The following is a 24,925-nucleotide window of genomic DNA, read 5'->3' as shown; positions in this document are numbered from 1 at the left end:
TTAAAATAAGCCATTTTTAATCAGAACTTTTGCAGAATAACCATTATCTGAGGAATACATATTATTTGCAAGCAGTAGGTAATAATGGAACTGAACCAGGCATCAGCTTTCAAAACGGGGAGCTGTGGAACCATTTTGCAATGCCTGAAGAGATCTTTAAAACTCATCTAAATACCATTAAACATCTGCCCTTTTTCTTTCATTGATTTAAACCATTTCTGAAGACTCATGATTCAAAAAGGTAAAGATGGTAATTTAAAAACCATGGGAAAAGATTTCTCCCTGGGGAACTCTTCAGAAATGCAGCCACCAGTCCCTGCTAAATGATGAATCTGCTCTGGTATTGCTTTCAGTACAGTATAAATTTATCTAGCATTATCTCCAAGTAATACATGCATCATTTCACTCAAAGAAAGGACACTACAGCTTTACCAGCACACAAAGGAGGTAAGAAGAGAAAGATATAAAAAAGTAGGTTGCTCTTCTCTGCAGAGGAAGTAAAATATGTGAACATGATAAACACTACAGACATAATTTAACAGCTTACTTGAAAATACAATTTCAGGATAATTGGTGTAACTGAGGTGGGTTTTCTTTGTTTTGAAATACTTCATTCACCTATTTTAAAATTTTCTATTTTTGCACAGGAAGAATTTACATATCTCTCACGCAGATCATCTTAATGCAGTATTTTTTTGTAGTAATTAAAACAATGTTTAAAGAATCTAAACTATTAAACCCCAGATAATTTAATAAGGCATTGAACAGTGACTGTTTATAAGTATCACTTTTTCTAAGGAGGCATGAAAGGATTAATATGAATCAGATGGCCTGAATTATTTGATTACAAATTATACTCATTAACATATAAAATGATACACTAAATAATTCAACCACCCAACTCTCCAATTCAAACAAAGATCAGCAGTCCATATATCATACATCCCTTAGTATTTACTGACAAGCCACACTGCCCACTTTATCCTCATTAAAAAACCCAAACACCACATTTCAACTACCCCTTCATGGAAAAGTTTGTTTTACATTAATACTCAATTTATGAAATGTAATTATATGTCCTAGATGAAGTACTCTTACATAAAATAAGTATTTAGTCTGAGAAAACAGTATCCCTTATTTATATTAATAATAATAATTATATAAAAATATTTATATAAAAATACCTATAAATATAAATGTCTCTATACCTCTTTCACAATAAACTGTTTTTAAAAGTTCAAAGATATTATTAAAGTTAGGCAGTGTCCAATTCTTGACTTATGCAGAGAAACACTTTTATCCAAGAGGTCACAAAAAATTAGTTAGTAGGATAAGGTTCAAGTGGCATCCAGGGTCAATTATACTAGCCTCTCAATGAGCACTTCAAATTAAGCCTTGTATACTTGATCAGTGAACAATTTATGAATTGTCAAGTCTAGACCAAATCTAGCTCACCAAATCCAGAAGGCACCCCTTTATCTTGCAGACAACTAAGCTGCTTCTCAATCTCTTCCAGTACCACATGGAAAATAATACATACACGTATTTTCCCAATTCACCTGGCTTCTCTGCTGCATTCTGAATCTAAGCAAAAAGAGTCAGAGCTTCTTTAATTTATACCTCAGATAAAAATAATACTAGATTTGGATGAGGAATTTCTTCTATGAAAGCAGGAAGCAGAATAATAATAGGCTTGACTGCCTTACCTGTTAGCATAATACAAATATAATCTGTAACTATCCAATCTAATTAAATTAGATCTTACAAAATTACTGACAACATATGGCAGTGCAAAACTTCACAAGCTGTTGAAGTTGAACAAAAAAGTTTTCTTTTAACACACAACACACTACCCGTTCATGGAAAAGTGATCTTGCATCATGAAACCTGGTTTAAAAAAAAAATTATGGTGTTTTACCATTGTGTTATCAAGTGACCACCTATGGATCATCCACACTCTGAGTTTATAACACAGAAGGTAAGCGGCACAAGCTGGACTTATTTTCCATGATGGCATTTCTACTAATTTCTTCCAATTGCAAGACTAGCATTGAACACAATTAACCAACTTCCATCTGTCACCAGTGATAGAATGTGGTCTCAGGATGAAAAAGATTATGGTCTGGTTAGGAGACAGAAGTAATTTTAGTTTTCCCCACGTTCTCCTTAAAAGAAAGATCAGGCAAACAAAAATTCTGCAGTTCCAATTGGAACCCAAATTTTCCCTACACAAGTCCTCAACATAGACACATAAATTACCCAGAAAAATAAGTATCTGCAGTTTTAATAGGAATGGGAGATATTCCTCTCAGGGACTCTAAGATGTGGGAGCCTGGGGGCACTGAAGGGCACATAACAGCTCTGCCTAGGTTTCATTTATACCTATGGTTGGCTAACAGTTGCCACCAAATTATACCAGTAAATTTCAGTTACAGCTGAAGAAAAAAAGTTGCATTGCCAGGCTGGAAGATGACAAGTATTACTGATGCAGTGTGTTTGTGAACGATATTCACAACAGAAAGATCTCATATAGCCATTTTAATGCCTTTGAGCTTCTGAGGGTACTGTGAAGGACAGCAAATGCTTGTTCTGTTACCATTTTTGCATTAACCCTTTTCCAGTATAGAGATTATCAGAATGATTAAACACATTGAGAAAGAAGAATCTAGGTGGATAGCTGGACCACAAGATGCACTTACCTTCCAGAGGATCTTTATTTAAGCCCAGTTGGCTAATAATGTATCGAGGGATGTCTGTTTTAATGCCTTGACCCTCTTTAGCATGGCCTTCAGCTGCTTCCAAAAGGTAGTAAAACTCTTCAGGATCAAATTCCTAGGAAAAAAAACCACAAAAACCCACCATCATTCTCTATGTAAAAACGGAAGTCTTGGAAGTCCAACATAAAAACTTCATTTGCTTCTTCTATAGCAAATATTTGCCATTTCCCTTACTAAAAACAATATCACCTTATTCTATTACTAGTAGTCTATTACTCTATTATGATTCCTATACAACACACTAAGCAATGAAACTTCATACCATTACTTTAGAGCACATCCTTGTAAGAATAATAAGTTCACTGCCCTCAGAACTTCCAATTATATGTAGCAGCAATAAGATTTCACATACAGAAAACTATCTCCCTACGGCTGCATGCATATATAAATCCACTACTGAAGAACCTATGTAAATATATTTCTCTCCGCTTTGATTCTAAATGAAATTCTAAATGAAATTTTCAAATATTTTAATCAATATATGTGCACTATGTTTTGTGGAAAATACAATTAAATAAATCACTAACTTTAAAACAAAGCCAGAATTCTAAGTTGCTGAAAATAACCTCTGAACTTCATTGATCCAATTGTTCTAAATCTAGAAATTACACATCCTCCTTTGGGAGCCAATTATATTACAGCTATCATTTATACTATGCCTAAAAGATGAGTACCAAAGAGAAATAAAAACCCAGAAACTCAAAACCCTGCCTATAACTCAAGTCTCTTGGAAATATATTTATTTTACTGCCTTCTAGTTGATAAAAATAGGAAAGCATTGAAAGGAGCAAAGAAGTTTCTAGGATGGCTTGGTTTTTTTTTTGTTTGTTTTTTTTTTAACAGACTTTCTCTATGTACAGGTATGAATTAATACCAAAACATCTCTAACATAACCACTGCAATCTTCGTTTTTCCAACCATAGATCACAACAGATGCAATGCTTAATAGAGTGAGAGCCAGTCAAGAGACATGAAACATCAATTTAACAAAAACAAGACTTTCTCCTGGAGTATGTCAGTGCTGTCAACAGTATCTGTGGAAGTCAGGCAGACTGCCCAGCTAGTTAGCTTCCCTGGTGGTCACTCTGCAGCTTGCCGTAACTCCCCCATGTGGCTGTAGCTTGCGTGCTGAGTCACAAGGCTCCTGTCCTAGCTCCTCAGCCTACCTAGGACTCAGAACAAAATGTTCCACCCTGGAAAATAGCTTGAGAAATTAAGTATCCTGTTTCATTTTGGAAGCCTCCAAACCACTGTGGCTACCAGGAAGAGTTACAGTGCATCTACAATGAAATGTCTTTGGAATTTTCAGTCTTGTGGAAACAATCTTAAATTCATTTGTCATGAAACAATTTTCATAATTTCCAGCCTAATCAAAAGGATTCACCAAAAACCAAATGAACATCAGCTGCTCAAATCCTGTCATTGAGCATAAAGCCTCAGGATGCTGCCGAACTGCTCAAAAAATCTACATGCACCTTTAGCCTTTCTCTCCTATCTGACATGCTGTCCCCAGCCATCTCTCTTAAATGTTACTCCTTGGCACTGACAAACACAATAATATGATGATGTATGCCAAGAAATCCTATCTACCTTTATCAGGAAAACACAATCATCTCCTTACCTGCTGCACTGGCAAATAAACAGTATCTCCTCCACTTGCTAGTAAGTCAAGGTATAATTACAAAACAGATACTTTTAATCATATGAATATATGTGTGTGCCTGTACACATCTATCTAAATATACACACACATATACACATACACAGATGCAAATAATTAAAAGCAACAGATTTCTGATCTTTACAACTCTGTGTTTCATCTTCCACATACAAATGAATAAAAATCTTTCAGTATTTGCCAGTAGCTCTTGGCACAAACAAAACTGAGAAAGATTTATTCATATGATTATCAAGTGAATAAAAATAGAAATTCACATATCATGATCATCTGAGCCAAGAGCACCATCAAAAACCAGACAGCATTACTGCATGGTATCTGAAAATTCTCTTGATGAAAGTGCTGGATTTGTTTCCTACAATGCTACAAACTTTCTTAAAGAGGCTGAAGTCTTCCATACCTAGTATCTATTTCAGTCAGACATTCTAAAATAACAGCCAATATGATTCAAGTTTCCAGAGGGATGCTATGGAAAAATATCATTTGTGTCAGATTACATGATTCCCATTTACGGAACAGGCTTAATACCTTTTTGCATGAGAAACACACTGGTTTGTGAGAGTACACCTAAATTTTTTTCAAAACTCTGCCTCTGCAGAAACATATCTTGCAGTGTTGCTACATTTCCGCTTATGTGTCCTAAAGATCCTGTATGAAGTAAGAACACTAAGTGAGCTGTGTTGGCTTTCTCTGCAATTGCTGCTCTGAAACTCTCAGCTATGGGACAGTTATCTCGCCTCCTGATACTGTTCTCCCAGCTGCATCGGCAGGTCCAGCAAAAAGAGGGATACGAATGTGCAACAGCTCTGCCTGAAGCGTGGTAAGTGTCAAAGGATATAGCCCAGGATAAAATCCCAAGGGCAGAAACCAGGGACTAAGTGAATGGAGATTTGGACTAGCTAACTATTATATTTAGAATTTAGGGACACTGAACTATTGGGCAAATAGGTTACCACGAGAGAACCTGAATTAAAAAGCTGAACACAATGATGACGCTGGGGGAGAGGGTTAGGTGGAGAGGGTTAGGTGGAGAGAGCCAGCCAAGCATGAAAGGGAAGGACAACCATCATGAAGAAGCCTGTCAGCCCACAAGATGTATTTAAGGGAAGTTTTGGATGTGTGATGATAGAGGATGCAGAACAGAACTAAAACAAGACACTGCATAAGAAATTGGGTGTAGAGGTGGAGAAAGATTATGCAAACCCTGGAAATGAAGCAGGGAAGACCACACTAGATATGAGGATTTCTGGGTTCAGGACAAAGAAGTAACGCAAGTTTGGGTTCAATAGCAGAGGTAAGACATGCTAAGGCATCCTCTTCTCTACAGCGTGCCTTTAAACATCTCTCATTTGAGGCACCTTATTTTAGATCACTCTGAACTGCAAATCATGAACAAACTGCAACTAGGAACACTGAGACATGTTTCCAAAACAAAAGAGAGGCAGCTCTCAAAATGCCCACAGCTGAATGAGCCAGGTTGTGGATTAAGTGTGCCACAGATGAAGAGACACAGCACAGAGCCAAAATCAGGCTGGAAAGACTTACTAGCTCAGATTCAGTGCCATGAAAATGTAGTTTGACACTTCCAGGCATAACGTGAGTCTAGCAGCAGTTAGTGGCTCTCACATAAGCCCTGCCAGCCTCAAATAGCTGTATTCAGCATCAACACTGCAATCCTGGTACTGGTAAGCACAGCGGCTCAACAAAGTCAGCTCAGGCTGCGTGCCAGGCCTGTTGGACCCAGGCTGGTTCTTACATGGAATTTGAGTGTCTACAACATCCTCCTGAGCACACTGTGTTCTGCAAGAGTCTATTATTTCCACTGAACAACTGAAGCACACTGCTTCTGTGCGTAGGAGTAACTTCCCACACCTGAGCCATCCCAGATCCCACAGCAAGGGCAGTCAGAGAAGAAACACACCCACATGGCCTTGCACAAGCTAGCCCAGTCTGGTGACAACAGTGCTATGCTCATGCATAAATCAGTTAATTCTTCTGCTCCTTCTGGTACCCAGCATAAAACTCCAACTACCTTTATATCCAGCTGAACTAATCATTCTGCCTGTTCCCCCAAGATCAGGTAATGCAGAGCTTACTGCAAGCTGCTTATACCTCTGGCAGCTATCGAGTGAAGCAAAATTATGAAACTTGTAAGAAGAGGAAGAATAACAACAATGGGAAACCACAAAGCAATTAGGATTCCAGAATAATCTTCCCAAGGAATAGCAAAGTCTAACAAAACAACAGAAAAACCCAACTGGTTTTGATCTGGAGCTTTATCAGTTGAGGAAAGGGATTCTCTAACATAGTATTTGCAACAACAGGGAACTAAACACAACTAACTGCAGGAGGTCTCTGTCAGCTCCATGCAATGTTTCTGAAATAAAAGCAGAAAGGATCCCACCAACAATGAAGCCCTATGCCACTGTTTGACAGTTGTAAAGAGCCTTGAATAGTAAATCAGGAACCTTCCCACACTAACAATTGAAAAACATAGTAAGCATGATATTACCAGGCATTCCAGTAAGCGAGCAGGACGAGCAATAACTATCAGAATTTTCCGGACAAGTTGTTTAATAAATGCCATTTCTCCACTCTCTGATCGCTCCTGAGCCTAAAAGAGAAAAATAAAGTGATTATAAAAATAATCACACTTGAAAAGAATATATGATATCTGGAACACCTTTCAGCTTTGAAAAGTGTTTGAAGCACATACTTAAGACAAACAGCATGTCGCTTTCAAGATGCCAACAGAAATAACAAGGATTTGAGCAAGGCTGTGATTTCAAACTGAAATAATCCCATCTGTACAATTCTAATATGGAAAAAACAAAAGCACCTGCAACGGACATAATACCTATCTTTTTTTTAAACTTATACATCAGTTCTGCAAAAGAGACTGTATTTTCAATACAACATACATCTATCTACATGTACAGCTATGTCTTAATTTGTTCATAATTTTAGGGTGAAATGAAAACCGACCTAAGTAATATTGATTAGCATAAGCAACGTCCATGCCAGATTGATACTGATTTCCTATGGTCACATGTCATACTATAATGACAAGGACATGTAAGTGTATATACACACACATATATATGGAGAGAGGTTCCATATAAAGGTACATGTAGAAAGGAAGACAATGAAAAATGGAGTTCTACAAGGATTACAACAGAGGTAAAACTACTGTAAAAGAATGCATACATAAAAAATAGAAGGTTTGCTAACATTTGCACAATGGCCTGAGCTGCATTTCAAATTTCTTCCAAATGTTCCTAAGAACCAAATATATAATTTTAGTATGCTAATGAATGCAAAGAAACTGTATTATTCTCCTCCTGATTAAAATACGCTAATAGCCCATCACTCAAATACCAAAGTATTTCTTTGTTCCGAACAGTAAATTGTAGTTTTTCGTCATCTCTTGCTTAATAAAAAACCACAGAGAGAATTCAGAAACAAACATTTAAAAAGTGATTAATGAGGGTAAGTAATTTTCATATAATGTATCTCATAAGGAAAAAACTCAACATATTATTGCAATATACCTACTGCTCTTAATACAAGCACCACAATTTTAAACTCCACCAAATATCTGAGAAAGATTAATCTGTGAAGTTTGAAGCAGCAAAAGAAGAAAAAGGCACAAATACCAGCTGGCATTCTGCAATAGATTTTGGAAGACCTTTAATTGGACAGAAGCATTTGTGTTCTCCACACTAATCAACCATGTCCAAAAAACCCTCTTTTGCAAACAAAACACCTGCCTATTTTAATAACCAGCATAATTCAAACCACCTTCATGCTCATGTGAACAAAAGACTCATCTCAGGTCACATTTTGGAGGAATGAAGCAGAAAAGCATTCAGGTCCACCTGACATTGACCTTAGCATTATAAAAATGTTGGTGGAACAGAGCTGCTCAAACCTCAAGGGAACCTCCCCCAGCATGCAAAGTAACCACAACATGCCAGCTAGCAGTAGGAGGTGTAGCTTTCTACTGAGCCTCACAGCTGGGAGCTGACAACAAACGAACTGCATGACCCCACAGCACAACTGAGTGACCACAACCAAGTTGTGCAAAGAGAAAGTTTTCTTCCTGGTAGATTTTGCTATCAACAGGTACTAAGTAGTTGACTTAAAAGTTAAATCTGACTATTTTAAGGTATTGCTTTGCAGAACAGGAAATTTTTACATTATAAAGAATTAGTGTCATAGACCACAATAAAATGCATCTTCTGGTGTTTTCTGGTTTGTTTTTGGCGTTTTTTTTTTTGCTGTTTTGGGGGGTTTTATAATGCATTAATTTATACGCAGACTGCAGAATAACTTGCTAGAGCAGGTTTTTTTAGTGGGTTTGAAGGGGGGATATTAGTATGTTTGCCTGAGTGCACTAAGTGAAGCCATTTTAAAGGATATATTCTTAACAGTGATTTACAGTGGTTCCGTGAATCTTAACTTAGACATCTTTCCTTGTATTTTGACACAAACACCAGCATAGCATAATTCACAGTCAGATATTTCCAGCCAACTGGCCAACTCTGCCTGCACTTTGGCATTATAAAACTCAGCCGTATTTCACAAGAAGGTCACCAGTTCACACTTCCTTTTGACTAGTAAGCAAGCTGTATTTATTTTCTGTTTAAAACAGGGTTTCAATAATCCAGAAATAAATCACAGATCTCCTAAGTTTTGCATTGTTTTATGAAGAAAAGTTCAGAATAGAATAGTTACAGAAAATCTATTTAGTGAATAGAAGTTTGCAAAAAAGCAACACAGAGGGGGGAAATTAAAAATATAAAAAAAACCCCAAACCAACCAAAGCCTTTAGCAACTGCTCCTGCATTAAAAAACAAACAAACAAACAAAAAAAAAAACAACTCGAAAGACTATACAGAAATTAAGGTAGACATGCTATCTTAGAACCTCAGTCAGAAAATTTCAAGTCAATATCAAATCTGCTGGTCTATCACATTAACTTTGTCTCAAAATGTGCTATCAAATCCCACACAAACTAATACGTTACATGATGTACTCACTGGTTTTAAAATGATACATTCATAAACTGCAGTCATAGAACATTTATTTTGTCTTTTAAGTTCTTCATTCATTTAGTTGATTATGGAAGTTTCAACACTTTCAGAAATTACATTATGTCTGTTAATAAGCAGTTTAATTATGAAAGGATTATTATAAATATTTAAATCATTAAATAAGCTCTAGCAAAGGGAAAGCTAAAGGTTGCTTTCTCAACACAGCAGGCAATTAGTAGGGTTGATAAAGTGGAAAGTATGTATTTCCTCATTTATCCACTGTAAATGGAATAGCAAGCCTTCTCATTTAGGGCTTATGCACACACTTCTGTAAGCAATCTACAACTCACACTGAATGACAAAATGCTGTTGTTTTTGGAGTCTTTACAACCCATCTATTCTAAACTAATACACTAGAATACCATATACTCCCTGCAGTGGTCCTAACATAGAATAAAACTGCTGTGAATACTTTGACAATAACTCGAGTGAACAGTCGTGATTACTTAAAGACAACTCCTCTTAGGCTAACAGATTTAAATGATTTTTCAAGCAAACACTACATTATTTCATAGCTCATACCTCCTGAAGCAATTTGTCTAATTTCTGCTGTAATTCAAGGAAGTATCGTGATGTTATGAGGCCTTGGCGAGACTTATCCAAACAATCTCGAGCCAGTTCTGTGATCTGATGGTGGGTAAAACTGAGCACTCCATCTGCCAGGGGAAGGACATTCTCTGGAGAGTGATTTGTTATGATATCGCGAAGCCTCTCTTCCATCTGAGCTGTGGCCTATAGACAAATAGATATATGATACATTAAATCAGCTAGCTTTACATAAATCTAACAGCCTCAGTGCTTGTGTTCTATGACATTTCTCTACTGTCTAAGATGCTACCATGCTGGAATGCATGAAAAGTTACCAAGTTGGAATGCATGGAATAACTGAAGCAAAAAAGTAAGCCAACAGAAAGGCAAAGTGACAGATGACGTCTCCCCCCATTACCAGTTCAGAAAAGCAACAGCCTTACTGTTCTGCTATTCAGATCCTCCCCTCTGTCTGCCACTGCTGATTAACTGTGCTGATTAACTAATCTTGTGACAATCACTAAAGAGAACACCCATGATTATAAAACTTTTAAGTCCAAAATAAAAAGGGGGGAGGGGAGGAAGAGAACTCATGGGGTTCTACTCTGTTCTGCTAAAACTGCACATACTACAGAATATCCAGAATATCTTGCCTCCTTTCAGGCAGGTTATACCACATGAATATTTCACTGGGCAGAGTCTGAATGAACACAGACTGACTAAAAGCATCACATGCTTACTGGTCCTGTCAGATACGCTTGCAGGTTCCTAAGCATGTCTGTTTTACTAAATCTACTGTCTGGTTCTCACAAAACTGCAGATGCTTAAAAAAAAAATTAAAGGTAGCTTTTTTATTAAAAAGTAATCTCACACACCTCTTAGTTATATCTAAAATAGTGAAATGGGTGGATCATTCCACATTTGAAATTGCTGCTCAATTGCTCTGCAAATTCCGACAAATCTCTCTGCGTGTATCTATGAAGAGATTTCTTCTATTTTTACACACTTTTTGTAAAAAGTATCAGCTTTACCATATTTTATGTTCCAAGGATCATCAAAATCCTAGAAGCAATGAAGACCACAGTGCTCTGAGCTACACACCTGCAGCTAGGATCTCATTTGTGTCTCAGACCCTCAGATCACTGGACATGACAGCAATATGTCCCCATTTGGTATCTCAGTTAGACCTCCACACCTGTGTAGTGATCTTCACAGTTAAATTAACTATATAATGAGTATTTGGGAAAAGGAATAAATGTCACTTCCTTTCTGGAATTTGCAGGTGTACCAGCAGATGTTGTACAAGACTTCTCAACAGAAACCATTTTTCATTTATTAATTCAGTAAACATTTGCCCCAAGTACACACGACCTATATAAATCAAACGTACCATCAGTTACCAATCAGCAGAATATATTACCAACATGATTCATTTCAAAACCAGTTCAGCAGCTTTGCCAAATTGTCCAGTTCTCAGCAGGGATTTTCTTTATTGTGATTTTATCTTTGTAGTATGAGTTTAGTGATGGTTTATGAAAACCATTACTGGGTTGGATCATTAGTTCTCATGAAAAAAAACCCACCACTTACTTAAAACCTACGTAACCTATCAATTTAGATACTAGGTATCTTAAATATAACTCATTACCTTTGGGAACCTTTCTTTGTAGACATGGTTCATCATAATTATTTCATTATCACAGCAGGCAGGAGAACGTCCAGGGCTGCAAGCAAAGCAAATTAATCCTTTAAACTTCTCTCATCATGAGCTACAACTAGTTACTATATTTTTGCACAGTTTATTTGCAACAAAAAGTCAACATAGGCTTCACAGGAAAAGTGCATTCTCTAATATGGTACATTTGGTTCATTTCTGTTATTTCTGACTAGGCCTTAAAGGTTATTTAATGTTATATTTAATGCTTGACATCTAACTGCTAACTATGTTCTTAGTTTGTAACTACCCTTCAGGATATAGGCATTTTTGCAATACTTGTGAACATCACCTCTTTCTCAGAAGGGCAACAGAGATATATTTAACTGCTAATTGTGGCTATACCTGCCTCTTTGAAGGTTACATGCAATCAAAATAGCAGTAACTGAACAAGAACTGTTAGCTACAAGTGAAAATGTTAAGAATGAGCTTGGGTTTGTTTGTTTGTGGGTTTTGCTGTTGTTTCTTTGTTGGTTTTTTCTTTTAAATCAAAACTACCAATTTTCAATCTGACTAGCAGATAAAGGCAGCAACTTCCTACAATTAATGCCAAACATATGCATGAGTTCCATCCATGCTGGGGCACTGTGCCTCTAAGAAAAGCACGAGACTTGCAGAAAAAACAGTCCATATAAGGTACCCATGGCCTCAGCTAATCTACAAAACTGCTTTCTGCAATTATGACCCTCTCTGTCCATTGTAATTGCCTTTGAAAAATTTCTATCTGATTTTCCGACTGGTGACACTAGCCTATGCAATCTGGTCTAAAAGATAAGCAACAGATAAGAAAACCCACAAAGGCGATTCTATCCTCTAGGAGGGACTTTATCATAATGTACATAGGGGTTTCTTGCATGAGCAAAAGAACCCAAGTTGCCAGGGCAGGGCAACCTCAATCTAGGCTCCTCCTACCAGTTTGATGCCAGTGCCAGCAAAGAGATGCTCAGAGCCTGGAGACCTATAGCATGTCAGCAGGAGTGTACCTGAAGAGCAGCATTAAAGAATTCTTGCCACTCCAGACAGTATGTCAGCTTCATAAAGAGCCCAACTTAATTGCCTCTATGCCAGTGCATGCAGCATGGGGAATAACAAGAGGAGCTGGAAATGTTCACACGCCTGCAGGGCTTATTAGCATCATGGAGACACAGTGGGATGGTTCCTGTGGAGTGCTGGAATGGAAGGATACAGGCTCTTTAGGAAGGACAGGTTGAGGATATGACAAAAGGGTGACACCCTCTATGTCAACGACCAGCTGGAGTGTGCAGAGCTCCAATTGGAAACAGATGAGAAGCTGACCAAGAGCTTATGGGTCAGGATTAGTGAGGGCAGGGACAGGGAACTTTACAGTGTGGTCTGCTACAGGCCACCCAACCAGGAAGACTGAGTGAATGAGGCCCTCTATAGACAGATAGGTGCAGCCTCACATTCACAAACCCTCGTTCTCATGGAGGACTTCAACAACCCCAACATCTATTGGAGGGACAAAATAGCAGGGCATAAGCAATCCAGGTGGTTCCTGGAATGTGCTGATGATAAATCCTTCTCTAAGTGACAGAGGAAGCTATAAGGAAGGATGCTGTGCTGGACCTTGTTCTCACCAACACAGTGGGGAATGTGAAGCTCGAGGGAAGCCTTGGCTGCAGTGACCATGAAATGGTGGGGTTCAAGATCCTGAGTGCAGCAAGGAGGGTGCACAGAAAACTCGCTACCCTGGAGCTCAGGACAGCAGACTTTGGCCTCTTCAGGGACCTGCTTGGTGGGGTACAACGGGATGAAGAGCTGGAGGGAACAGGGGCTCAAACAAGCTGGTTAGTACTCAAGGATCACCTTCTGCAAGCTCAGGGGTGATGCATCCCAACAAAAGAGGAAGTCAGAGAAAAATGTGAGGAGGCCTGTGTGGATGAACAAGAGCTCCTGGACAAATGCAAACACAAAAAGAAAGCCTAAAGAGGGTGTAAGCAGATAGTCTTCCAGGTATATAGACAAATCGCCCAAGCAGCCAGAGATCAGGTTAGCAAAGCTAAAGCCCTGATGAAGTAGTCTGGTCAGGAATGTTGAGGGCAACAAGAAAAGCTTCCATAGGTAAGACAGTGATAAAAAGAAGATGAGGGAAAATGTGGGCCCTCCTCTGGAAGGGAATGAGAAACCTGGTCATGCGGAACATGGAGAAGGCAGAGGTACTCAATGACTTTTTTGCCCCAGGCCTCACTGGCAAGAGCTACAGTCCAGTAGAAGGAGAAGATGGGGACTGGGAGAATGAAGAACTGCCTGCTGTAGACGATCAGGCTTGAGAACATCTAAGGTACTTGAAGGTGCATTAGTCCATGGGAACTGAAAACAGGGATCCAGGGGTCCTGAGGGAACTGGCAGGTGAAATGGCTCAGCTACAATCCATCATCTCTGAGAAGTTGTGGCAGTCCAGTGAAGTTCACACTGACTGGAAAAGGGGAAACATAATCCCCATTTATAAAAAGGAAAAAAAGGAAGACCCAGGGAACTACAAGCTAGTCAGTCTCACTTGGGTGCCTGGCAAGATCATGGACTTGATCCTCCTGGAAACTACACTACTGCAGATGGAAAACAGGGAGGTGATTGGTGGCAGCCAACATGGCTTCACTAAGGGCAATTCATGCCTGACAAAATGTGGTGGCCAGGGTTACAGTTTTGGTGAATAAACGAAGAGCAACTGATGTCATCTGCGTGGACTTGTGCAAGGTATTTGATGCTGCCCCATATGACATCCTTGTCTCTAAACTGGAGAGACACTGATTTGACAGATGGACCATGTGTTGTATAAAGAACTGGCTGGATGGCTGCATGCAAAGAGTTGTGGTCAGCAGCTCGATGTCCAACTGGGGACCGGTGACAAGTGGTGCCCCTCAGGGGTCAGTATTGGGATTGGCACTATATAACATCTTTGTCGGTGATATGGGCTGTGGGATTCAGCGCACCTTCAGCAAGTTTGCTGATAACACCAAGCTGTGTGGTTCAGTTGATATGTTGGAGAGGAGGGATGCCATTCAGAGGGGCCTAGACACACATGAGAAGAGGTCCAATGGCAACCTCATGAAGGACAAGAGCAAGATCCTGTACCTGGGACAGGACAAACCCAGGCACAGCTATAGGTTGGGCAGAGACTGGCCTGAGATCAGCCCTGAGGAGAAGGACTTGTGAGTGTTGGTCGATGAGAAGCTAAACATGATCTAGCAGCATATGCCTGCAGCCCAGAAAGCCAACCACGCACTAGACTGCACCAAAAGGAGCATGCCCAGTACATTGAGGGAGTTGATTCTCTCCCTCTACTCCACTCCCATGAGACCCCACCAGCTGTGTTTACGTCTGGGGCCCCCAGCATAAGAAGGATGTGGAGCTGTAGGACCAAGTGAGGAGGCCACAGAGATGTCTCAAAGGGCTGGAGAACCTCTCCTATGAAGACAGGCTTAAAGAGTTGGGCTCTTTAAGTTCCCCAGCTCAGGAGGAGGGGGAATGGCTTCAAGCTGAAAGAGGGTAGATTTAATTTAGGTATTAAGAAGAAATTCTTTACTCTGAGGGTGATGAGGCACTGGAACAGGTTGACTGGAGGAGCTGTGAATGCCCCATCCCTGGAAGTGTTCAAGGCCAGGCTCAACAGGGCTTTGATCAACTTAGTCTAGTGGAAGTTGTCCCTGCCCATTGCAGGGGGGTTGGAACGAGATGCTCTTTCACATCTCTTCCAACCCAGATGGAGAGAAGTCTACGATTCTGTAACTGGCTTCTGGCTTTCCAAAAAGACAAAAATTAAAGCTGAGGATATCACCATGGTGGGTCCTTTAACTGATAGGGACACGCTGTTATGGACATCCACGGGCAAAACCACTGAGGAGGGCAGGTGTTCTTTATGACATTTCTTTCTAGATAGTTCTATGATATAATACATTTTGAACTTGTTTTGCAAATAAAGACTTTATTCTGTGAACAGTTTGAACTCTGGAAGAGAACCAGTGCTACTGTAAGATCAGCAATGACAAGCTCATTTAGAGTTCACGAGAGTTAGCTGCCTTCTATTAAGACCTAGTTTACAACATTAAGTGGTTTACAACCACTGAAGTGAAGCCATGATTAAATCCAGAAGCAAGAATCTAAAAGAACTATTCATAATTCAGCCTCAGATGCATACTTCCTCTATTATACTCTAGCAATTTAAAAAACAGTGAACATCCCCAATGTGCAAAACTATGATGCTCCAGAATACATTAATTTAGATCCAACCCTTATTTCCAGGTAGACAAACTCACCTGAGACTTCGGGATCGTGGGCGCATTGCAGTGGTCCTGCACCTGTTGTCACTGGCAATGCTCTCAGTGGTACAGAAATGTTTAGACAGAAAATGTAGTTCATCAGGTGTCGGTTGGTATGGTAACTGATGTAGTTTCTCTTGAGATGAGCAGGATGACTAGAAGAACAGAACAGAACATAAGCTTCTATTGGAGCAAAAAAAAACATTTTGAAGACCATATTCAGTGCTTATGAATAAAGCCTTTCAATTTAAAAATTACAGGGACTGTTTCCCATGCCTGACTACCAATTTAAAGAGGAAAATAAATAATTAGTCTCAACTTGAACAGCTAAATATAGAGTAAGTATAAACAAACTACTTCAGTCCCAGAAGAAAGAGCCACTGCATTTCAAAAAACTTAATTTCCTGTAAGTTTAGATGACATCTAATGTCAGTAAACATGCAAATATGTAAGAATAGCTAAAATGGGTCTGCTGAAAACTGATTATTTGAATAGGACAGAATAAGCATGGTAACTATAGAATATAACTTACTGACACAACACGTCCGTTACATAATGAAAGTACTTCATTACTGATATATAAGACATTACTGATGCTTTAAAAAATAAAACTAAATGTAATTTCAGTTCTGGCTGACAAAATTCATATGCTATTTTCTTGTAAAACCCTATACATTCAAAATGAAGTGAAAGAACATCATTAAAAGAAAGAACATCACTAAAAGAAAGAAATACTAAATCAGTAATTTATCAATTATTAATGCATTTATGAAGACAGTTCTGTGGCTTAGAAAAGTGAAAGAATGTACACACAAACCATCCACTTATTATAAAAATGGAATATACAGACAAGTATGAAATTTGAAGTTCTACCACAATTAACTAACCTTGTGAAACTGCATGTGTAAAACTACACTATAGAATGCACTGCATGTGATGATCATATTTTACTGTCATCTACAGGGCTATGATATAATAGGCATCACAGAAACATGGTGGGATGGCTCCTTTGACTGGAGTGTTGGAATGGAGGGTTATAGGCTTTTTAGAAAAGACGGGCCCGGTAGGAGGGGAGGGGGAGTTGTCCTTTATGTTAGGGATAGGCTGGAGAGTATGGAACTCTGTCTGGGGACAGGTGAGCAGTTAACAGGAAGTTTGTGGGTCAGGGTTAAGGGGAAATCGGTGATGGGACACATTACTGTGGGGATATGTTACAGACCGCCTGATCAAGAGGAACCTGTGGATGAAGAACTCTACAGACAAATAGGAAAAGCCTCACGCTCACAGGCCCTTGTTCTCATGGGGGACTTCAACCACCCTGACATCTGTTGGGGCAACAGTACGGCCCGGCACAAGCAATCCAGGAGGTTTCTTGATTGTGTGGAAGACAACTTCCTTCTGCAAGCAATAGAGGAGCCGACGAGGAGAGGTTTCTTGCTTGACCTCATGCTCACCAACAGGAAAGGGCTCGTTGGAAATGTGACTCTCCAGGGAAGTCTTGGATGCAGTGATCATGAGATGGTCGAATTTGACGTCCTCAGGACAGCGAGAAGAGCGTGCAGTAAGCTCACTGCCCTGGACTTCAACAGAGCAGACTTTGGGCTCTTCAGGAACCTGATTAGCAAGGTTCCATGGGATACAGCCCTTTAGTGTAAGGGGGCCCAAGACTCTTGGTTAATATTCAAGGATCACCTGCTACAAGCTCAGGAGTGTTGCATCCCAACTAGAAGGAAGTGCAGCAGGAGGACCAGGAGACCTCCTTGGATGGATAAGCAGCTGCTGAGAAAAATTCACAGGAAAAAAGGGGCTTATAAAAGGTGGAAGCAAGGACAGGTGGCCTGGGAAGAATACAGGGATATTGTCTGGGTAGTTAGGGACCAAGTTAGGAAAGCTAAGGCACAATTGGAGCTAAACTTGGCTAGGGATGTGAAAGATAATAGGAAGGGATTTTATAGGTATGTAGCGGCTAAAAAACAGACTAAGGACAATGTAGGCCCCCTCCGGAAACTTTCAAGAGAACTGGCTACACAGGACTTGGAGAAGGCTGAGGTTCTGAATGGCTTCTTTGCCTCGGTCTTCACTGGCAAAGGCTCTGACCACACCACCTGAGTCTTGGAAGGCTGACACAGGGACTGTGAAAACCTAGACCTTGGGCCCACTGTACATGAGGATCTGGTTCGAGACCATCTTAAGAAACTGAATGTACACAAGTCCATGGGACCTGATGAAATCCATCCGCGGGTCTTGAAGGAGCTGGAGAATGAAGTTGCAAAGCCACTGGCCATCATATTTGAAAAATCATGGCAGTCAGGTGAAATTCCTGATGACTGGAAAAAGGGAAATATAACCCCCATTTTCAAGAAGGGGAAAATGGATGACCCAGGGAATTACAGACCAGTCAGTCTCACCTCTGTGCCCAGCAAAATCTGGGAGCACATTCTCTTGGAAGGCATGCTAGGGCACATGAAAAACAACAAGGTGCTTGGTGACAGCCAACATGGCTTTACTAGGGGAAAATCCTGCCTGACCAATTTGGTGGCCTTCTATGACGGGGCTACAAAAGTGATGGACAGGGGTGGAGCAGTTGACGTCATCTACCTGGACTTGTGCAAAGCATTCAACACTGTCCCACATGACATCCTTGTCTCAAAATTGGAGAGACATCAATTTGATAGGTGGACCACTCGGTGGATAAAGAACTGGCTGGACGGCAGCACACAGAGAGTTGTGGTCAGTGGCTCCATGTCCAGCTGGAGACCAGGAACGTGTGGTGTCCCTCAGGGATCGGTGTTGACACTGGTCTTGTTCCACATCTTTGTCGCTGACATGGACAGTGGGATTGTGTGTGCCCTAAGCAAGTTTGCCAATGACACCAAGCTGTATGGTTCGGTTGATACACTAGAGGGAAGGAATGCCATTCAGAGGGACCCTGACACACTTGTGAGGTGGGCTGATGCCAACCATGACAAGTGCAAGGTCCTACACCTGGGTCGGAGCAATCTCAGGCACAGCTACAGGTTGGGCAAAAAGGAAATTCAGAGCAGCCCTGCGGAGAAGGACTTGGGGGTGTTGGTCAATGAGAAAATGAACATGAGCCAGCTGTAGTGTGTGCTTACAGCCCAGAAAGCCAACCGTATCCTGGGCTGCATCAAAAGGAGCGTGACCAGCAGGTCGAAGGAGGTGATCCTGCCCCTCTACTCTGCTCTCGTGAGACCTCACTTGGAGTATTGTGTGCAGTTCTGGTGTCCTCAACATAAAAAGGACATGGAACTGTTAGAACAAGTCCAGAGGAGGGCCACGAGGATGATCAGGGCACTGGAGCACCTCCTGTATGAAGACAGGCTGAGAAAGTTGGGGCTGTTCAGCCTGGAGAAGGCTGCGTGGAGACCTCATAGCAGCCTTCCAGTATCTGAAAGGGGGCCTACAGGGATGCTGGGGAGGGACTCTTCATTAGGGACTGTAGCAACAGGACAAGGGGTAACGGGTGGAAACTTAAACAGCAGAGGTTTAGACTGGATCTAAGGAAGAAATTCTTTACTGTGAGGGTGGTGAGGCACTGGAATGGGTTCCCCAAGGAAGCTGTGAATGCTCCATCCCTGGCAGGTGTTGAAGGCCAGGCTGGACAGAGGCTTGGGTGATATGGTTTAGTGTGAGGTGTCCCTGCCCATGGCAGGGGGGTTGGAACTAGATGATCTTGAGGTCCTTTCCAATCCTAACTATTCTATGATTCTATGATACTGTCGTTTCTACAGCGCAGCCAGCTACCTGAGCCACTCAAAGTGTTTGGAGGCAAAACTAAGAAACTACTACACTGACACTGATGTCCTTTTAAAGAACATGTACATAGTTCAATGCATTAACTATAGTGTAGTTAATGACTAGTATAGACAGAGAAATGCTCTACTGTTTCCAGTTCCCAAATTAGTTTCCAAGACAGCTCATCCACAAATACCCTTGTATGACTGCACAAAGCTGACTGGTAGCATGCAGCTATTCCCTTTGTTTTACCTGAAGAGGAAAAGTCAAAAACTTGAATGTCTTTCTGGAGCTCTTCAGTCTCCAGCTAGCTTTTTTTTAAAGAACAGCAGTTTCTTTTGTATGTTAATTTTCATGTATACATTATTGTTCTTATCTGTCTTCTCATACAGGACACCAAAGCCCCTGCCTTTTTTTGGAGGCCAACTCATTAAGAACTTCTTTGCTGTATCAATTCTCATGATGGAAATCAATATTTTTGTACTGTACAAACATTAACCTACATTGCTAAGGTCAGCAGGTAATATCCAGGCAGGTAAGCACAGAAGCTAAACAGTCCTCTTAATTTCATGGCAACCTGTGTGGTAAAGGCTGAACATATCCTGATTCCTAGGAACCCTATAAGAGCGTACTTACCACACTAACTCTCATGAAGTCATCTCTTAAAGGCAAAAAAAAGAAAACTACTGCTGGGAAAGGTTAACTCACACAGAACTGGTCTTTGTGAGAAGGCTGCACCACATCAGAACAAGACGAAGTTAGCAAGACTGCATGACCTTGCTTTGCTGCAGGCTGAGAACCACACACACACACACCCCCTGCAAGAATCTAACACAGTTCACATGACAAGCAGTAACTTGTCAATTCACAGAAATTCATCCCGAGCACATTACATTACATGCATAATTCACACAGCATAGATAAATTCTTATCTCACACTACAGCAGCTAATTGCAGTTAACCTTGTGGTGTATTTCCTACAGCCATGCTCTGTAAGATGGATGGCCGCGTGCAAAGAGTTGTGGTCAACGGCTCACTGTCCAGCTGGAGACCAGTAACGAGTGATGTCCCTCAGGGATCAGTGTTGGGACCGGTCTTGTTTAACACCTTTGTCGGCAACATGGACAGTGGGATTGAGTGCGCCCTCACCAAGTTTGCCAATGACACCAAGCTGTGTGGTTTGGTTGATACACTGGAGGGAAGGAATGCCATCCAGAGGGACCTCGACATGCTTGTGAGGTGGGCTGATGCTAACCTCATGAAGTTTAACTATGACAAGTGTAAGGTTCTAGACTTAGGTCAAAGCAATCACAGGCACAGCTACAGGCTGGGCAAAGAAGAGATTCAGAGCAGCCCTGCAGAGGAGGACTTGGGGGTTTTGGTCAATGAGAAAATGAACAAGAGCCGTAAGTGCGTGCTTACAGCCCAGAAAGCCAACCGTATAATGGGCTGCATCAGAAGGAGTGTGACCAACAGGTTGAAGGAGATGATCCTGCCCCTCTACTCTGCTCTTGTCAGACCTCACTTGGAGTATTGTGTGCAGTTCTGGTGTCCTCAACATAAAAAGGAGGGCATGGAACTTTTGGAACTTTTTTTTGCATGGAGACCTCATAGCAGCCTTCCAGTATCTGAAGGGGGTCTACAGGGATGCTGGAGAGGGACTCCTCATTAGGGACTGTAGTGATAGGACAAGGGGTAATGGGTTGAAACTTAAACAGCAGAGGTTTAGATTGGATATAAGGAAGAAATTCTTTACTGTGAGGGTGCTGAGGTACTGGAATGGGTTGCCCAGGGAGGTTGTGAATGCTCCATCCCTGGCAGTGTTCAAGGCCAGGCTGGATGAAGCCTTGGGTGATACGGTTTAGTGTGAGGTGTCCCTGCCCATGGCAGGGGGTTGGAACTAGATGATCTTGAGGTCCTTTCCAACCCTAACTATTCTATGATTCTATGACACATCTATGGATTAACATGAACCTTAGTTATCCAGCACTGAAAAGGTATTGTTCTGTATGTACACTTAGGCTATAGTGTGTGAAGTGGTCCCTCATTACCTGTATTTCTAAGAATATGGAGGAAGAGGTTGCACACTGCTAGCTGCTTCATCACGTACTTTTGAATCATGTATTTTTGATTCTGGAAAAGTACATGAAAACAGTTACATGGGCACACTTCCAGTCTTCGTTTTCTCTTTTTTTCCATGTATACCATCCAAAAGAAAGTGAAAAACATCTCTAAGAAGCAAATAATAGTGGCTAGATTTAAAATTCAGAGGCTGTCCTAGTGTTGTTGCACAGCTTATCACCAGTAGAGGATTTTTGGTGAAGGGGAGTGTGGTGGTATGAAAAAATCTCGCAAGAAACTAACCATAAGAAATGCATGGCATAAATTCCCTACTGGTGGTTTCTTCAACAAAATTCAGACTTATTTATTGGAAAAACAGATTTCTTTCCACAAGTCAGAAGCTGTTTGTTCAATGCTGGAGAAGACATCTATTTTAATAAAACATGGTCTGGTCACAAAATATCAAGGGAGAACTCAACAACAGTCTATTATGAAGTTAAGGTATCTACGTCTATAAATGGCAGTGCTGTATTTTTTCATAAGAAATTCAAAACAATGTAAAACTGATCCACATTCCAGGACACAAACACTAGATAGTAAACTTAAGTGAGAATGAAGTATATGAACTAGAATTACCATTTTAAAATTGAAGATGTCGAAGAAAAAGCACAAGTACACACTGAAAATTAAAACTGTGTTTTGATATGTTTCTGAGACAGCTTTTCATTTCCTTTCTAGCACAAACATGTTTCTTGCAACAATGATGGGGTGGCTACAGCAATTACTTCTTATCTGACATAAACTTCTTTACGTTCACATATTCTAAGTGAAGAGCACAGCATATTAAAAGTCTAGCTCGAATGAGAAGTGTACAAACATGCACTATGGAATGTGGTTATGGAATTAATGTGAAACCAAGCAATTTGTTTAGAAAAAGTAAGATCTACACAGGAAGGAAAGCAGAGGTCAAAAATCAGTGCAGCTGAGAAACAGTTCTTAATATCCACAAAATCCTTAAACTGGGTTTGAAGCATGAATTGAATTAACTCTCTAGAACCTTTTGTGGACAAAAATAAAATAAGAGCTGATTACAACATAAAATGGTCAGCTCTCATCAATGTGTAAGATATAGAACTTAACTATTCCACAAAAGAAACAACACACACAGGAAAAGAGAAAGTTTGTTTACCTAAACTGTAAGAGAAACATTTACAAAAAATCAGGTGTCAGGTGTTGGTAAAATGTATAAAAGGTAAAAAAGAAAAACATTTTTTGCCATAAAAGATAAAAAACATGGCTAAAGATACAAAACAATTTTTGAAGAGTTATAGTTGGATCTACAGGGACCAAGCCCTCTACTGCAGATTTAATGTAACTGCCAAAATGCCAACTATTTACTATTTCCAAAGCAGGCTTTCTCCACAGCGTTACTTTCCCAGTCCTTCTTGTGTGACTATCACAACAGACAGGTAAGTTCCCAGGTTGCAACATGAGCCAGTACTGTGTAGAAGTATGAATGTGTACTACTCCCACTGCCTAGCTCCTAAGTATTGAAGCAGGATCTCATGCACTGCGATGGTGCACATCATGAGTCAGACAGCACATGCCTGGCAGGGAGGATGATACAACATCACATCAAAGGGATTGCTCTAACATGAAAAAATATCAAGACTTACATTTATCCAATTATATGTCCCAAAGATTATTCTATTCTAATTATAGCCATCTAAAATGCTAAATATCTAACCTGTTATCATGGAGTAAGATCTCATTACTGCCAAAGAAAAAAGGCAAATGCATGATTCATGCCATCTTAACAGAACAGTCTAACCTAGGACAGAGAATTCTCACTATGACATGATTCATCTTTCTTATCAAGGCTGCCTCACTTGAAACTTGGTATCTAACTACCATACCGTTAAAATAAGGCAGTAGGTCTCCCTTCCTACTGCCCCACACATCAAGAGAGGGCAGCTGAACACTACTCACTGACAGAAAATCTAACAAAATCATACATTGCCTAAATTTTTCTTATTGCAGGGAAATAAAGTGGTTTTGTATCCCATACTACTCAAAAGTCTACCCATAGCAACAAAACCCACACCACCTTCTAAGAGAAGCAAGCTACATTTGAGATGATATGGCATGTATTAGAAATGTATCAGCACACAAAATGGATACTTACAGAAACAGTTGAGCTGGGTGTATTTGTCCCATAGCCAGAAGAAGGGAGAGAAGCCAAAGACCAGCGGCGCCCATCAGTCCTGTTGTGAAACCGAGGTTAGTCAAATGAACACTGAAATATCCTAACACAGAAACATCTATGGAAGTATTACTGTGCAAAACTGCATTCCAAAGACATGATAGAAACAGGTTTTTTTAAATTAAACTTTCACGAAGCACCACAATAAACAGTCAGCAAGCATGACTTGGGCTTACACATTTTTTTCTAGTTAAAGATCTGTGAGATGAAACAACCAAAAAGTGGATGAACAGAATCTGTATCTCACTGAACACACAAAAATGGACACAGAGAGCAGCTCCACAGAATCAGTGTCTCACTAAATACATAGAAATTGACCACAGAGAGTGTTCGCAACTCTAAGGTCAATCAAACAAAAATTAATGAGAAGCAAATTAAAAACTTGTGAACAAAAGCAAACCACAACGCTCTGAAACACAGAATAACCACCACAGCCTGCTTGAAACACAGGGTAGTGGAGTAGTGCTTAAGTGACATCAGTACAGGATACCATCAAGCTAGGAGGCTAATGTCAAATAACTGCAAAGAATGAGATAAAAGCAAACCTGTCAGAGGTACATAAATCAGGAAAAAATAATTCTGCAGCAAAAATTAAGCTCACTCAAAACTAAAACTAAAAAAAAAAAAAAATCATGACCAAATTCAATTTCTGTTCTTCACCACTCAAGGTGAACAACATGGAACTTGAACATTCACAGTGATAAGTCAAATAACCATGGGAATCGTGTTTGGATTTTTGAAGGGGTAACATTTACCATTTACCTGTCATTTCGGT

General features: G+C 40.3%; 1 protein-coding gene across 1 annotated transcript in view; it reads right to left on the bottom strand.

Moving 5' to 3' along the window:
- MAST4 (microtubule associated serine/threonine kinase family member 4) overlaps window positions 1–24,925 on the bottom strand; it is a 113,793-nt gene that overhangs the window by 42,712 nt on the left and 46,156 nt on the right. Inside the window, exons 4-9 of the mRNA XM_031051512.2 lie at window positions 24,073–24,151; window positions 16,068–16,225; window positions 11,728–11,803; window positions 10,074–10,283; window positions 6,968–7,069; window positions 2,700–2,832 (exon numbers count right to left, since the gene is read on the bottom strand). Of these exons, the coding sequence (XP_030907372.2) occupies window positions 2,700–2,832; window positions 6,968–7,069; window positions 10,074–10,283; window positions 11,728–11,803; window positions 16,068–16,225; window positions 24,073–24,151 (758 nt within the window). The remainder of the gene's footprint in view (window positions 1–2,699; window positions 2,833–6,967; window positions 7,070–10,073; window positions 10,284–11,727; window positions 11,804–16,067; window positions 16,226–24,072; window positions 24,152–24,925) is intronic.

This window comes from Melopsittacus undulatus, chromosome Z (assembly GCF_012275295.1).
Source record: "Melopsittacus undulatus isolate bMelUnd1 chromosome Z, bMelUnd1.mat.Z, whole genome shotgun sequence".
In the NCBI taxonomy this organism is placed as follows: Eukaryota; Metazoa; Chordata; class Aves; order Psittaciformes; family Psittaculidae; genus Melopsittacus; species Melopsittacus undulatus.
The sequence above is the reverse complement of the archived record's forward strand: the minus strand, read 5'-3'. Positions and strand labels throughout refer to the sequence as shown.